The following is a 17,985-nucleotide window of genomic DNA, read 5'->3' as shown; positions in this document are numbered from 1 at the left end:
CACTTTGATGATCTTTACAGTACAGTTGATTTGGTGGTGCTTTCATGAGAGAAAAAAAACCCAAGGGAAACTCAGTCTTTAAATTACTAAAACATGGAGAGAAAGTTACTTTTGGGAGGGTAAAATTAAAATCATGACATCACCTCTTTCTGGTTTTGCGAACGTGAAATCTGATGTTGCATGCTTTATGATGTCATAATTATGCTGTTTTCAACGTGGGTACACCAGACTGCCTGTCCGAACTTGCCCCAAGGCGGGACACGTTCGACCATCCAATCTTCAGACAAAAATTGTGAAATTCTTCCAATATGTTTGCCCTTTTGTTATTTTTTATGAGAGGCATGGAATTTCTCTTCCAAATGGTGAACAACACATAAATTGTAACCAAATGTCATGCCTTTCAGAGCGACTTAAATAGAAACGGGCCTCCCCATATTTAATTTCGGCCCCAAATAAAGCATCAATGAAAAATGCAACGGCCAGCTCGGGATTGGGACCTCCAAATCTTTGACGGACGCTCTAACCAATTGACTTACCTGATCGCAGGTGGTCGACCCAGTCCAGTTTCGCTACACATGTGACAAGGACAGAAACATGGTAACAGCAACTCGCCATCATACGAATATAAACCAGATACACAATACACAGTCTACACAAATCCTACATCAAAAATGTATCTTTAAAGTCATATGCCGAGTCATTACCACCGATTCCAGGAAGCGTTCTCAACAGACAAAATAAAACAATACTGGTATCAGACAAATGTACCCACCCATTTCAGAGAAACAAACATCATAATTTCAAAGCGACCGGACTAGGTCTAGTACACTGTACATGGCAGAATATCATAGAAGTCGGAGACATCATTGCATGATCCACAAAAATATTCACAAAGTCACTTCACAGGGACCACTACTAAAAGACTCGAAACATCCAAACGTGAACCCTATGCATACGAAAAAGGAGACACGTACATCACAAAAAACTACAGTGTATATGTGCAGATCCATATCGCTTACACACAACACGACATGTGACTCCTCGAATGCATAATAAATAGTGCAATCAGATCATCCATCCGCGATACTCCAGCGGTTACGCTCACTTTCGCTCTCTACACCCCCGGAATATGTCATAGCAAAATTGAAGGCACAGAGACAGCTGTTTGATTGGTCACAGGTAAAAAAACACCTGACCAATCACTAGGCTGATACTTGTCCTTTGAAGATTACAAAAAAGGAGCGATGCCCGACTTTAAAGCCTGTCAAATTTTACCGTTAGGCGACCGCGAGATTCTTTTGATGTACATCAAAGGACCAAATTAGTCTTCTCGTCTCCTTCGATTTTGCTATGACATATTCTAGGGGTGAAGAGAGCGAAAGTGGGCGTAACCCCTGGATATCGAGGATGATTCTAGGGGTGTAGAGAGCGAAAGTGAGCGTAACCCCTGGACACTGAGGATGATTCCAGGTGTGTAGAGAGCGAAAGTGGGCGTAACCCCTGGATATCGAGGATGATTCCAGGGGTGTAGAGAGCGAAAGTGGGCGTAACCCATGGATACCGAGGATGAAGGGAGTGTAACCCCTGGATATCGAGGATGTAGTGAGCGTAACCCCTGGATATCGAGGATTGGGTGTAGAGAGCGAAAGTGAGCGTAACCCCTGTATATCGAGGATGAAGTGGGCGTAACCCCTGAATATCGAGGATGCCAATCATCATGATACCGCGAAACACAACTAATACAAGACCTCTTACAAAACAATAACTAACAGACATCATCATCGTAATAGATTATGCCAGTGCTATTGACTAAGTCCCATACAGCACAAATTGAAACACTATGACATTACTTACAACTCACAAACAACACGACAAAGCAGTTTTACTTAAGGGCGAACACTCAAACAGGTTAATTATCTGTACCATCTGGGGTGTCTCTAAGTATATTTGTTTGGGCCCAGTCATCTTCCCCATATACAATTTTCCAGAATGCATAATAAATGACATACTCTAGCTATTTTCAGCTGACAGTATACAATCATGTATTCTGCAAATCAATAAATTATAAAGACAAAGGACAATACAACACGACTTAGATGCAGATAGCAATTTCACCCATCCAGACAAATACAATCTACTAACAACTTCGTTAAAACGCCTGCAAATCAAACGTCACTTTACACTCCACGACCACAAATTAGAATCATCTAACCCAAGTAAATACATAGGACTTAAATTCCTAAAAAAACTAAAATGCTACGAAAACATCAACACTACTATATTAAACACCAATAAATCACTAGGCGTCTTAAAACTTTACATACAAGTATATTCATCCCGCATCATAGAACATGCATATTCAATGCCATTTGAAAAAAACTACATGTAAAACTAGAAAACTACTCTTCAGTCGTAGATCTACACTACACAAACAAAAATCATATAAAAACAGCACATATATAAGCAGCACGTTACGTCAATCAATAACAGACACACGCAACACAGCCACAGCCATGCATGTTATACACAGTCACAGACATGTTATATTCAATAGTCAATGGTCAACAATAGGACAAGACCAAAACTCATCTTCTCCATCAAAATAATACACCATGAAGTTGCATTAACGACACACATCATCAGTCATGCAGACTACAGAACACGACAGGTAATAACGTATGCTTCAGACACATCTTCAAATCTAAAGACACATATTTACTCTTTCTGACCAACATAGGACTTAAATTCCTAAAGAACCTAAAATTCCCTGCTTAACGTTCAGCATTTAGGGATATAGCAACAACTGGTTCACCCTTTGTCAGTATAATATGTGACCGGACGGAATGCTGTGCTGGGTGCCTTCGGCGTGGCATTTCAGTGAGAAAGTACTATAAAGTCGGCATCAGATCCGCGCTGTCACAAGGAGACAAGCACACCAACATACCCTGTCTCCTGCATACATATACACATGGAGACACGCTTTAAGTCTTTAAAATTGACCTAAAATGGCACAAAAACATCAACAATATTACTCCTCTCAATAATATCATTTAAAGCACATTACCTGAAGAATTCTAAACAATTTTAAAGCACCACGTACAACATGATAAAACAAATAACAACAAAACAACGGACCCAACTAGTTTTTCATCTCTTTTATTCTAAAGCAAAACACAAATGATTTGTTTAAGATCTCTGTAAATGATAAATCACGCTGTGCTGCACTCCCCTACGACTGTCCATACTCATCATCATTAATGGAGGATAGATAATTGATGACGACGTATGAGGACCACTTTTTGCTATGTAGTCTTCGTTGGGCTTTGATGTAGCTATATTAAATGAATAGACTATGTACAAGAACGTGTGTTTTTAGGTCATCACCAATACATTCAGGTAAACTTAATCACGTTTCTCAATGATATTTTCAGAAAATATTCATGCACTTTGTGTAGAAAACTAAAGTGAGAGAGAGATATGCACTACTAGCAAAATTTAAGCCTTTTAAACAGAAATGTATCGAGTTTGGTGGAGAAAAGATTATCATTTAACACTGAATTATTTAAAGTAATTGTATCGTAATTTAAAAAAAGCACGTTCATTTAAAGGTGAATAAAGATCCGAAATGTGACTTAACAAAATGTTCGTTATCTCTTCTAAATTTAGAACAGTAAACAATACAAGGTATAAATACATGTATGAATAGTACAGTCGTGTCGCACACACTGTGTACATGCGTGTAATTATATATGTGTGTGTAGAGGATGTGAAGTTAAGCCTGTGAATACAGATACATTTGTTTACCGATGTATAATCTGTATCAGTGACATTGTTGACCACTTCCTTCATTTGAAGTAAATCACAGCACAACGCAGGTCATGGCTACTGGGTGAGTATACTCGTGTCGGTAAATACAATCCGAACGAGTCCACGTGAACAGTACTTATCGTACAGCTTTACCCTGCACGTATCTATCACGCAAGGGTAACAAGGCCTTCATATGAATTGTTAAACATGTGGAAAAAAATAATTTATCAATAACTGGTATACATCTATGCATTCTTACAGGGTTCCACTATCCCGGCGCTAGGGCTCGGGATAGCTCGGGATAGTGAAATTTAAATACCGGGGATACCATAGTGACGTTTTTAGGATGTCATGAATAATAAAAATGCTTCTGTTCCTTTCTAGTATCATGACGGGTAGCAATTAAGATTTTAAACCTGTAATTTTCTTGTAATTTTTACTACAATATCTATCATAACACATGAAGTATTTCACGCCGTATTGATATGATGCAAGACATTCTGATGCCTTTCACATACATGTGTGCTAATCCCTATGTGCAATAGTAGGCACTATTCACAGCTTACATAGCAATGAAAGTCTATACTAACCACCAAAATGCCCTTCTTTGTTGCAAATCATTCTCTTTTATGTGTGGTTCAGAAATAAAGTTCATGTCTCCAAAATTGATGCTTTAATTTCTAATACTAAAACCTGAACCCGGACTGATTTTCAGGCAGAGTAAAACAAAAATAATTTGTAAAACTATTTTTTTTAGTGCAAGTCTCAACAACTTTTAAGACATGCAGTTATTAAATAAAAATACGTTATTTTATTTAGGGAAAAGATGTCCATCTGTGAATGTGATATAGATTGTGTGATCATGTTGTCAACGTAATCCATTTTGTATTTATCGGGCTAGCAGAATTTTATTTCGGGCTAATGGATTATTAGTGTCTACTAGCCCCGGGCTAGTGTCTTGAAAAACCTTTTTACACCCCTGAATTTGCAGAAGAAAAATATGACAGCACAGTAGTTTAATTGTGTTTGTACAGCACCTGATACTCTTAATATTATCAAACATCTTATGGTACAGCTGTTGATATTGAAGTATAAATGCAAATAAAATTACATGTTATATTGCATATAATAAGAGTTTGCCACAATCTTAGTATATCATGTTCCATACTTGACCTATTCAAATAAATCTAGGTACAAGCTTTGACAATGTCTGACTATCATGATCGCTACTGTTATCTAGCCTGGTCTGATAAAAGTGTGAAACAATAACAGTACTAGATATATATATTTACCTGACAACATCTTTAATGATATACAGCATGGACAGGCCAGAGTTTGGACGAGACATTAGGGAGAAGGAATTCTGTATGAGGAAAGGTGCTACCTTTATTAACCATGGGTCCTACGGTATGGTGCCGCGACGTATCAAAGAACTCCAGTCAAGGTAAAGGCTTATCACCAATGACGCGTTTCTAGCAGATTCAAAGTAGTTCGATTCTAAGTCTCTTCAGGATTTCTGTACCATTGCCAAGAAGAACAACTTTGCACTGGGAACCTATTTAACGATTTCTGAAAAGAAAACCATACATTGCTGAGCTTTTATGAAAAATAATAGAAATGAATTAAACCAAACAATAATCAACAACAGAGTTCCGATTGAAAACAAATCAACGGGACTATAGCGGGATGCGAACCCTGTTGGACTTCAGGTTGTTATACTATCGCTCTAGGTGAAGGTGCTGCCTAGTCAACGGAGGTGTCCTGGCCCAGCTATGGTACATTTGTTACTGTGTACATGAACAAAAACACAGTGCAGTGGGACAGGGTTCCTCAAAGAAACACGTTTCTGTGCAATTCGATGAGCTAGAAAGCAATTGATGGATAATGTGTAGAAGTTGCAATGCTTTGATCATGTTATGAGGCAATAAAATAACGCAGGAAGTCAATAGCATCTGTTTTCAAATGTATTCACAGTGTTTGCCAATGTCGTGTTAAACAGCGGATAGAAACCTATGCTTAGATAGGTACTATGTACTATGTACATAAACGACGACTTAAAGAATTGCTGAAATCATTGGTGAAAAATTACTAGATTATAGTTTGGTAAAATTATACCTTACGAGTGATATGTGGCATACGATTGATGATTAATTGACGCGAGAACATAATATTATCCCAGGGCAAAGGATTCGCTTGGCAGTTTACCTTGCTTAACGATTTAATCCCAGTGGATAACTTGAGATTAAACAGTTGGTGAAGTCGAAGAGAAGGAATATTTATTGCACGTGGTCGAATGGCACTTATAAGACTACATGATGTTGTATTCATGACAAATAAGATATTAAAGAACGAAGTACGTCAAAGAATGCACTACAGCACGCATTTGGTATATGTTGCATGCTTAATCTTGTTTTAGATATCTGTACCAGACAGACGCACACCCAGATGATTGGTTCCAGAGAAAGATCAAGGGTCTGTGGATGGCAGCTCGGGACGCAGCTGCATCAGTTGTCAATTCGGAGGTCGATGACGTTGTTATAGTCCAAAATGCGACTACTGGTAACTCAACAACAATATCACTATATGATGCTAATAATGACTATCACGGTTTATTGGCATGATAAAACACCACACTTCTGGACTTACAAAATACATACCAAATGAAGCGTTTGATATGAAGTGCATGCAGTGTATATAGACTTGGAAGTAATGCCTTATCTTGAACGTTACAGATTTGCTACCAGAACCAATATAGGTAGACCATACCTAGCAATATGAAGCAACTAGTTATCTTAACTGCTACATTGGTGTTAAGAGAGGCTCAAACGCGGTCTATTTATAGAGTATTTATATTAAATTAACTACTCTAACGGAATGAACTGGTAGTCTATTGAGAGAGAAATACATTATACATTTTTATATAAAGTCAATTTTAAACTTGCACTTGTATAGGAGACAACTTGTGTTATACTAAAACAGTTACCACTTTTACATTTTTCAATTACAGTTATTTTCATGTTTACTGAACCTGTGAAATACGTTTAAATCTTGTTTTATTCTAGTATAAGACATTTTCATGATATCGATTAAATCATTACCAATATCGGAGTAATCATGCATCTGAAATATGTGACAAAAATAGAACCTATTGTTTCTAGACCTTTTTTATACAAGTTTTTAAAAACAGTGCTATATGAGTATTTGCTTTTTTCTATCAGGTATCAATACGGTATTAAAAGCTCTCCAACTGACGGAAACGGAAGAAATCCTGGTCACTAACAACACGTATGCAGCTATATGGAAGACAGCTCACCATATCTCCACGGATGGTTCTGGTATAAGTTTTTGTACATTGTATATTGACATACAAGAACAAGCGTATTTCGGGGACAATCTTTATTGTTACACAGAAACAGATAAATTCTATCTAATTTGAGCTGTATTATACAATGGCCTCAACTATCTTTAATAATTTGCATGACTTTTTCTTCCGCTCTAACGTAAATGTGTGATGGCAATGTTTTTGGTCAATCTTACTTAAGCTGTATAACACATGACCCAAAGTATGTTTAAGGACGATTGTACTCCATAACGTAAAATCATTTGGTGAAGATCATTATCATACATAAACGTTGTCTGTGTTATTATGCACAATAGTCTGTATTCATGAAACCGTTCTCACGCTCCAGTATGGATTTTGTGCTTAAGCCCTATTTCCTGTTCCTGTTATAAATTAATAAAAACAACCTTAGTTTATCAAGGGTATAGAAGAAAGCCAAAGACTGTTTTCAATGTTTACATGTTACTTTTTGATCGTTTGACATGGTTTAAATGAGTTACAAGAAAGTTAGTTTGAGCACAGAATCCATGCTTGATCATGAGAACTGTTTCATGAATACGGACCCAGGACGTCACTGACCCCAAATAATATTCCTATGTAGGAGGAAAGTTACACGTGCTCGACATTAACTTCCCTATCCAATCAGAAGACGAAATCGTACAACAATACCGAGATTTCCTCAGCCAACATCCTAAAGTCAGGATTGCTGTGCTTGGTGAGTTACTTTCTGGTCTTTGCATTGTGGAACCAAGATATTAAAGAGAGAATTGCAATTTATGTAACATTAACAATGATAGGTTGCAAAATCTATCTCTTACAACATATAATACAGAGACACAAACATATTTAATCGATAAAGATTCTAGATATATTTAAAATAGATTGATTTCATAGCTCCGAGGAATTTGAAATTTCATTGAATCAACGGAGCAAGATATTTTGAGTGAATTTTGAATTATCTTTCACAGATCACATAACAAGCATTTCAGCACTTGTCATGCCTATTAAGAAGATAATCAAGGTGTGTCGCGACTACAACGTTCTATCCATGATAGACGGTGCGCATGCGCCTGGACAAGTTCAAATTGATATGAAGGATATCGATCCCGATTTTTATGCAGGTACGGGAATTACTTGCAGTTCTTTTGTTTTGTTCTCAAAAACTTCAGTGTCGTGTCTTGATATTTATTTACACTTACCAGTAATGGTCACATTTCCTCAGTAGTAACATATACCAGCGTCATCTAGATTCGCTACTCGGACACTTTTTAGTAATAGGATTTCATGGATAGATGTGTTATAGGCCAGTCGACTAATGCATAATATGCACTTCGTAACAATTTTTGATCTAGCGGAGGTACCAGTGTATACTGAAAACGACTTAAAGGGAGGTAATAGTAAAACGCTCAGCTTGTCTTGTGAAATTTTATGCATGCAATAAGCAGGTGTGGTTATATAATAGAACACTATTTAAACTAACGATAGTTTCGAATATTATTTTCTGACATAGTTAACAATTATGAACACTATGCATTCGAAAACTATTTCTGATGTTTAATTGACAGGGAACTTCCACAAATGGCTTTACACACCCCGTGGATGTGCATTACTGTACATTAGGAAGGAACACCAGGAATGGGCGTGTCCATTAGTTACAGCAGGGAATTACAGCGAAAATGTGGGACTCCAGTTCTTTATGCAGGGTACTCGTGACGACACCCCGTATATCTGCCTGCCAGAAGCTTTGCGATTCTACAGCGACATTGGTGGAATGGTATATTATTTCGTGCTATGTATGAATATACAGACGAAAACGTTGCGGATGATAATGAGGAACAATGGGTATAGATATGGAAATTTAGTCGCTCGGGAAAAACAAGAAACTGAAAATCGTGGTTAAAAATGTCCTGCAACAAGCTGTACTCATCGAGCAGTACTAGTGTATGCAAATGCAGTAACCCTTCAAGTAGCTGCAGTTCCTGGCCCGTACATATATGTAACTTACATAAAACATTAATTGGCCTGACGTACGGACGGACAAGGGTTATAATGTATGTCCTGCACCACCTCGTGGCAGGACATCAAAAGAAATGAATACACAGTGCTGCTGGTTTATTATTTATGCCTTAATTCATATAAGTTTTTGCATTTGCTTTATTCCCAGGAGGTGATAACACGTTATTGCTCACACCTATTGGACCAGGCGGCAAGCAAGATGGTGGCGGCTTGGGGCACTGCCAAACTGCCTGTCCCCCGAGAGATGGAACCCCCTTGCATGAGGATGGTTAAACTACCAACATTAACTGGTTTTATACCGTCCCTAGTAAATATTTCTTATTTTAACAACGACTACAACTATCAGTATCCCAATGAGACAGATTTGTATACGTGTGAAGCTAACTTAACTATTCTTTGTATAAAACCGAGAAAGAGGAGAGGGTGCATGTCCAAAAAAAATGATATTCAGATAGAGTAATGGTGTTTTGTCATTGTATAGCAAGAATTTAAACTATTTGAAAATCAGTTATCATAAAGAACTTCGAATCTAAGAGCCAACAGACTCCTTTTCATTGCCTCGTATCTTTGTAGTAACGTACCTAAATATGGGTGAAGAGTGTGCCACTAGGTCTTGTTGATGAAGATTTTCAACAAGTTTACACTATTTCAGAGTAACTCGATAAGGTTGATGTCTGACATATATACTCGGTGGAATATACAGACTGCCACCATGTATGTTGATGGGGATTTGTACGTCCGACTTTCCGCCAATGTCTACAATACGGAAGCTGACTACGACACTCTTGTTGCAGCCATTCAGAAAATGAGGGACTACGACAGGTACTGGATATATTAATTATGATGCCGCCTTCATTGCAGTTGCTGAAAGATTTTGCAATGTCCATGCCATTAAGTTTATACGTAGCTGTAAATTAGTACCAGAATGTACTGAAACCATCAACGAATTGCATCATCACTCTTGTGTAGACAACGTTTGTAAATACAGTTTATTCATTTTAATATGCGTTATTTCATGAAGCATATTTATTTGATTGAAAATGCAATGTTTTCACGAAGCATTCGAAATTAATAGTATTCTGAACATGGACCCTTATTTCATCTGGTAATGAGTTGTTAGGAACGTTTATTGTCAACATTCTGCAGAATTTACTCAAAGAAAAAAACCAGAATAGCCACAATTAAAGACTATTGAGAAATAGTAAATTTTGCTTGTCGAAAAATTATCCAACAATTTAAGTAGTATTTCTGCATATTGCCTCTTTTTTTTTAGTTTTGTCAGCTCCCAATTTCCATTTCCCAACGGACCAGTCTAATGCTTAGTCAAAAAGCTTTGTTAAACGATGAAACAATAGGTCAAATTGACCTATATTATGAAGAGACATCTTGTGTTATGGTGCATTTGTATGCCAAACAAATGAGAATGAAATGAAATTGCTAAGAGTAACAGTGGTTACAATGTTAACGAAGAAACAAAGCTTAAACAAAGGTGTGAAAGACGAACAGACAGATAGTTAGGAAAGAACCCATATCCACTCTAACGCTTTACGAAGGAAAAATAATCGTAAACCCCTCCCAAACACATCCACGAGCATTGGTTAAATCTAAAATAACCAAATACTGAATATGTAAATAAGCATGGACCAAGTGCTAATTATCAAACAATTTTGCGTGTTCGTTCAATGGTTAGATTCATGCAATTCATATACCATTCTTGAGGACATGTTTAGATGTGGTCCATGGTTGTGATTTTGTGTAGACATATTCAGTGTAGGACAGACATGATGTGAATATAAGAAGATTGATATGCATACTATATGTGGTTAATATCGAACCATTTTAAAGGAATTTTTTGTATGGAACCCCTTTAATCATTCTTTTTACCCAAAACAATCCAATACAAGTAAAAATACAATGTATAACATATATTAAGAGTAGTAACAATTTACAATTGGATATACGTGCATTTTATTTACAAAATACTATATCAATTAATACCCCTTTAAGGGTAATTGTCGATACTGTGTATGAATATATATGCTCTAACGTCATATTCAACAGTACAGCCAACCAGTCACCTGTTGTAACGACATTCGGCCATCCTATCAGAGAGGCAGAGTTTTCACTGAGGAAGGGATCTACTTTTCTCAACAATGCTGCAAGGGGAAGTATTCCTAAAAGAGTCAGAGAAATTCACCTAAGGTTCGTAATAACGACAGGTTAGATATGTAACATAAAAAACCCACTTAAACGATTCTTATGTACCCAAATTAACCATAATTACATGTTTTACATATTTACACGGATTTCAGTGCTAGTCTTTATTTAAGTAAAACGACTTGCACATATTTAACGTATCCTGGACCGATATATTTTGAATTGATAACATGATGTATTCCTTCTGTTCGGTAGCAGTTTTGTTTCTTTTTCAATAATTGATATGACAAGTTCGAATTGGTCACTCAGCAGTATTCAAACAACAAAACGCTAATATCGACTTCAAAATGTAAAGGGTAGTATCGGGCATCCGAATTATTGAACACGTGACGTCAGGTGCCAGATGTTGTACAGGATGCACTTACCTTGGAGTATATTGGCGTTTTGTCTCTGCAGTTTAACATTGCTTCACACTTGATTTTCCAACAATATTGTTAAAATTAGCTGTTGATCCTAGTTTACCGATTGATAAATTGTTATAGGTACATTAACGAGCTTGACGATCACCCTGACGATTGGATGCGCCGGAAGGTAAAAGACATGTGGATTGCATCCCGGGAGAGTGCTGCTATTTTCGTGAACGTTGATCCAGAGGACTTGGTCTTCGTCCAGAATGCAACGACAGGCAAGTGTTAAAAATGAAATATGTTTAATTAGCAACATAATACTAAATTATAACAAAAGCACTGTACGTGATTTATAATTGAACATTCCCTGTTGAATCTCCTAAAACACCTATCAGAAGTACTTTTTTAACAAAAGATTTAGATTCTATACAAAACCGTAAGTGTTAGCTTCATGCTAGAGTTTGCACATGTATATATAATTGCGTATACTAAGCTTATTTCTTGCAAAACAGGGTTTAATTCTGTTCTGAAGACCTATCCGTTCTCACCCGACGATGCCTTCTTGTTTACAAACAACTCGTTCGAAGCATTAAAGAATACGTGTCACTATGTGTCAACCAAGCTGAAAGGTAAATATATACGTTGGATCATATGAGATAATACTTATTTTATGCCAGGTAACATTCTCATTTATGCATACATACCGCTAAAAGTAATAATTGTGACATGATCGAGACTTTTTCCATTTTCATTGTTAATATATGTTTCACTGGATTTTATTTTTGGACGTATTGGTTAAAATAGGCACCGCAATACAACGATGGAATCTAATCGCACAGTTTGTCCTATAGGATAAGTGTGAAAAACGTTCTCTATGATATCATTGACGCTTTAAAATACAGCCGTCGTATGCTTAGGCATGCCGATTCCCAACAAAAATCCATGTAGAACTACACATGTGTTTTTACAGGTATGAAAACATACATTTTGGATGTAACATTTCCTATCGAGACTGATGATGAATTGGTTGAGAAGCATCGCAAGATCCTAACGGATCATCCTGATATTAAACTGGTGGTTATAGGTGAGTATTCCTAAGACTAGCCTCAATGTGGTGTGGTTTGTATAATGAATATATTTATATAACAAAGTTGTTTTCAAAATATTGACTGGAGAGAGAACAACCAAATACATGTACATATATCGCTATAGCAATCATGAATGAACCATTACCGTTAAAATAACATATAAAAAGTACATATTAAAGCATTTCAGTAGAATACTTTACATTTTCACCACTTTCACAAGAAGCCTTAAGATAAACTCTTTCAAATGATTGAGTTTATTATAAACCGGCCGGAAAAACTGCGTAATTATTGATCTCTAAAATTATGAGTGACACTACTTCTGTTACTGGTCTTGCTGTTAAACAAAACTTTAATATCTATATGTAAGATGTATGCTATCGAAAATCGTTGTGAAACTAAGGTAAATTCGATCTCACAGATCACATAACAAGTCGGACCGCACTGATGTTTCCCGTCCATAAGATGGTCAAATTGTGCCAGGACATGGGCGTTATGGCACTGGTAGACGGTGCGAACGCGCCAGGACAGGTGTCTTTGGACATTAAGGCATTGGACCCGGATTTTTACTCAGGTATGCACTTATACAAATATGAACAAAATGAATGTTGCTAAATTTGTTCCTTTTGTTACCGCAGACATCTTGTGCAACAGATTTTGAAAGGTCCTTTTAATTTGATAACCACTGAAACGAAAGTTTGTCTTGAGCTCTGTTAATTGGCTAATGATGTACTTGTAAATACATATTTTTAAATGGAAAAGCATTTTTAATACTAGTAACGGTATAAATCCGCAAATGTATATAAAACATTGCGTTACAGGTAACTTCCACAAATGGGCATTCGCGCCTAGAGGGTGTGGCTTCCTGTACGTCAAGAAGGTACATCGTCCTCTAGTCAAGCCACTAGTGACATCACACTTCTACCAGCAAACTATGACCGATGAGTTCTTCATGCAGGGATGTCGGGATGACACACCGTACATTACCTTGAAGCACGCTCTTCAGTTCCTTCAAGACATTGGCGGAATGGTAATTTATATACACCCTACTATATTATACATAAATACCCTTCGTCGATTTAGATGTTGATTTTTGTGTCAGACAGTTTGTGTATCTTTAACTAAATTCTCTGTCTCGATTAAAAATGCAAGTGAAGAAATGCGTATGCTCTGGTAATGTTTCTATCTATTTTTTGTTCATTTAGTCCTTATGTTTAAGTCACAACTCAGCATTTTCTTTCCATCTTCTGCAGTGACTTAAGTTGATCGATAATCAGCGGTCGATGCAGGACATTGGTCTAGGAAGGGTTATTCCATAACATGAGAAAAACAAATGGAAAAGTGGCAGGGGGATCATTCCTGATGCTCTACAAACAACCTTGGATACTTCCTTAAACACAACTGTACCCAGACATACCATTTGTTTAACGTGCATTGTAATTTTTCTGTTTCCAATTCGAATGGTACATATATGACACAAGGTTCTAGTTTTGCGCGATTATTTTTGATAGATAATTTATCAATTACTTCCATGTAATCATTGATAAAGAATGTACTAAATTAAGAAAACTAACTTTTTTATTAAAATGCAGGAAAAGGTTTTGGCGTACAACACCAAGTTATTACAGGAAGCTGTCGACCTCATCATTTCTAGCTGGGAAACCCATACATTACCTATACCAAAATCTTTGGAGGCGCCATGTGTTAGGATGATCAAACTACCAGTCCTCAAGGACTACGAAGGCAACTCGGTCAGTCAAAAGATTATCATTATCAACAACTGACATAAAATTAAAACGACTTTACCCAGATAAACAGTACGATTGCGTGAAACATTGTTTCATATGTATAGCTCTAGCCTTGATACATCAAGCAAAGTAGTAGATATTGAACAAACAGTTCAAAGCATGCACAGAAAAAAATCGTACATGGTTTTATGAACTCTTTCAATATTTCCTCTACAATATGTGTGCAAGCACCACCTATACAATTATAACTTCAATTGATGCGCTACAATGCAAGGCATTAATTATATACAGAGATGAAAATGGGCTTCATGGGCTAAAAATTCGATCCTTTCTTTGAAAAAAATATATTTTGCAATCCACTAAAATTATGAAAAAGGAATTTGATTATCCCTGTATACAATATTCTAGTATTAAGTATTTTCCTATAGCCGATCGATGCTTCTTTGTGCAGAAAAATGTAGTTCTTAACACATAAATTGGAGCTATGCAATTGTATATGAACTCCTTTTTTAAGAAATGGTGTATCGTACCTATTTAAACTTAAGCAAACAAATCTTTTGTAAACCGAAACATTTCCTTTAGTAATGTGAAATTAATGAAATTGTAATTTGTCTTACAGGAGGATGCTACCCGGTTGGTTGATGACCTTTATACCCAGTATGACATTCAAACACAGATGTTTTGTGTTCAATGCCAGTTGTATCTGAGATTGTCGGCACAAGTGTACAATGAACTGGACGACTACAGGAAACTTGTTACTGTAATAAACAGTCTCCGAAAGTAGTCTCCGTATCAAACAGTCTCCGACAGTAGTCTCCGTATCAACAGTGATGGATAACAGGAAACTTGTTACTGTAATAAACTGTCTCCGAAAGTAGTCTCCGTATCAAACAGTCTCCGACAGTAGTCTCCGTATCAACAGTGATGGATAACAGGAAACTTATTACTGTAATACACATTCTCCGAAAGTAGTCTCCGTATCAAACAGTCTCCGACAGTAGTCTCCGTATCAACAGTGATGGATAACAGGAAACTTGTTACTGTAATAAACAGTCTCCGAAAGTAGTCTCCGTATCAACAGTGATGGATAACAGGAAACTTGTTACTGTAATAAACAGTCTCCGAAAGTAGTCTCCGTATCAACAGTGATGGATAACAGGAAACTTGTTACTGTAATAAACAGTCTCCGAAAGTAGTCTCCGTATCAACAGTGATGGATAACAGGAAACTTGTTACTGTAATAAACAGTCTCCGAAAGTAGTCTCCGTATCAACAGTGATGGATAACAGGAAACTTGTTACTGTAATAAACAGTCTCCGAAAGTAGTCTCCGTATCAACAGTGATGGATAACAGGAAACTTGTTACTGTAATAAACAGTCTCCGAAAGTAGTCTCCGTATCAACAGTGATGGATAACAGGAAACTTGTTACTGTAATAAACAGTCTCCGAAAGTAGTCTCCGTATCAACAGTGATGGATAACAGGAAACTTGTTACTGTAATAAACAGTCTCCGAAAGTAGTCTCCGTATCAACAGTGATGGATAACAGGAAACTTGTTACTGTAATAAACAGTCTCCGAAAGTAGTCTCCGTATCAACAGTGATGGATAACAGGAAACTTGTTACTGTAATAAACAGTCTCCGAAAGTAGTCTCCGTATCAACAGTGATGGATAACAGGAAACTTGTTACTGTAATAAACAGTCTCCGAAAGTAGTCTCCGTATCAACAGTGATGGATAACAGGAAACTTGTTACTGTAATAAACAGTCTCCGAAAGTAGTCTCCGTATCAACAGTGATGGATAACAGGAAACTTGTTACTGTAATAAACAGTCTCCGAAAGTAGTCTCCGTATCAACAGTGATGGATAACAGGAAACTTGTTACTGTAATAAACAGTCTCCGAAAGTAGTCTCCGTATCAACAGTGATGGATAACAGGAAACTTGTTACTGTAATAAACAGTCTCCGAAAGTAGTCTCCGTATCAACAGTGATGGATAACAGGAAACTTGTTACTGTAATAAACAGTCTCCGAAAGTAGTCTCCGTATCAACAGTGATGGATAACAGGAAACTTGTTACTGTAATAAACAGTCTCCGAAAGTAGTCTCCGTATCAACAGTGATGGATAACAGGAAACTTGTTACTGTAATAAACAGTCTCCGAAAGTAGTCTCCGTATCAACAGTGATGGATAACAGGAAACTTGTTACTGTAATAAACAGTCTCCGAAAGTAGTCTCCGTATCAACAGTGATGGATAACAGGAAACTTGTTACTGTAATAAACAGTCTCCGAAAGTAGTCTCCGTATCAACAGTGATGGATAACAGGAAACTTGTTACTGTAATAAACAGTCTCCGAAAGTAGTCTCCGTATCAACAGTGATGGATAACAGGAAACTTGTTACTGTAATAAACAGTCTCCGAAAGTAGTCTCCGTATCAACAGTGATGGATAACAGGAAACTTGTTACTGTAATAAACAGTCTCCGAAAGTAGTCTCCGTATCAACAGTGATGGATAACAGGAAACTTGTTACTGTAATAAACAGTCTCCGAAAGTAGTCTCCGTATCAACAGTGATGGATAACAGGAAACTTGTTACTGTAATAAACAGTCTCCGAAAGTAGTCTCCGTATCAACAGTGATGGATAACAGGAAACTTGTTACTGTAATAAACAGTCTCCGAAAGTAGTCTCCGTATCAACAGTGATGGATAACAGGAAACTTGTTACTGTAATAAACAGTCTCCGAAAGTAGTCTCCGTATCAACAGTGATGGATAACAGGAAACTTGTTACTGTAATAAACAGTCTCCGAAAGTAGTCTCCGTATCAACAGTGATGGATAACAGGAAACTTGTTACTGTAATAAACAGTCTCCGAAAGTAGTCTCCGTATCAACAGTGATGGATAACAGGAAACTTGTTACTGTAATAAACAGTCTCCGAAAGTAGTCTCCGTATCAACAGTGATGGATAACAGGAAACTTGTTACTGTAATAAACAGTCTCCGAAAGTAGTCTCCGTATCAACAGTGATGGATAACAGGAAACTTGTTACTGTAATAAACAGTCTCCGAAAGTAGTCTCCGTATCAACAGTGATGGATAACAGGAAACTTGTTACTGTAATAAACAGTCTCCGAAAGTAGTCTCCGTATCAACAGTGATGGATAACAGGAAACTTTTTACTGTAATAAACAGTCTCCGAAAGTAGTCTCGAGCTCCGTATCAACAGTGATGGATTCTACATTGTGTGCACTTTAAACAATGATACTATTTTACGAAAAATATTATGCATCAAATGACACTTGTTTCAAAATAGTGAATACCATCCGGGGACTGTTTTATACATATATCAACTAAACACATTCATTGTCTTGAATGAGCATTGTTGACTGGAGTATTACAATGAACAAGTTTGATAAAAG

General features: G+C 36.9%; 1 protein-coding gene across 1 annotated transcript; it reads left to right on the top strand.

Moving 5' to 3' along the window:
- Positions 1 to 3,703: 3,703 nt before the first annotated feature.
- On the top strand, positions 3,704 to 17,896 carry LOC110451100. Its single transcript, XM_021498960.1, has 17 exons — positions 3,704 to 3,889; positions 5,126 to 5,251; positions 6,224 to 6,366; positions 7,026 to 7,142; positions 7,749 to 7,862; positions 8,116 to 8,268; positions 8,713 to 8,921; positions 9,312 to 9,470; positions 9,816 to 9,985; positions 11,225 to 11,365; positions 11,863 to 12,005; positions 12,240 to 12,356; positions 12,698 to 12,811; positions 13,234 to 13,386; positions 13,634 to 13,842; positions 14,405 to 14,563; positions 15,180 to 17,896. Exons 1-17 carry the CDS (start codon positions 3,879 to 3,881, stop codon positions 15,342 to 15,344), a joined length of 2,403 nt encoding a protein of 800 aa, XP_021354635.1. The 5' UTR covers positions 3,704 to 3,878; the 3' UTR covers positions 15,345 to 17,896.
- The last annotated feature ends 89 nt before the right edge of the window (positions 17,897 to 17,985 follow it).

The sequence above is a fragment of the Mizuhopecten yessoensis genome, unplaced genomic scaffold, assembly GCF_002113885.1.
Source record: "Mizuhopecten yessoensis strain PY_sf001 unplaced genomic scaffold, ASM211388v2 scaffold5789, whole genome shotgun sequence".
Lineage (NCBI taxonomy): Eukaryota > Metazoa > Mollusca > Bivalvia > Pectinida > Pectinidae > Mizuhopecten > Mizuhopecten yessoensis.
This window is presented reverse-complemented; position numbering and strand designations above follow the sequence as displayed.

Bases quoted from the DNA above. Each gene is read 5' to 3' on its own strand.
- LOC110451100 (XM_021498960.1), top strand. The intron at 6,367-7,025 runs GTAACTCAACAA...TTTTTCTATCAG, and splicing joins AGTCCAAAATGCGACTACTG to GTATCAATACGGTATTAAAA. The intron at 13,843-14,404 runs GTAATTTATATA...ATTAAAATGCAG, and splicing joins TTCAAGACATTGGCGGAATG to GAAAAGGTTTTGGCGTACAA.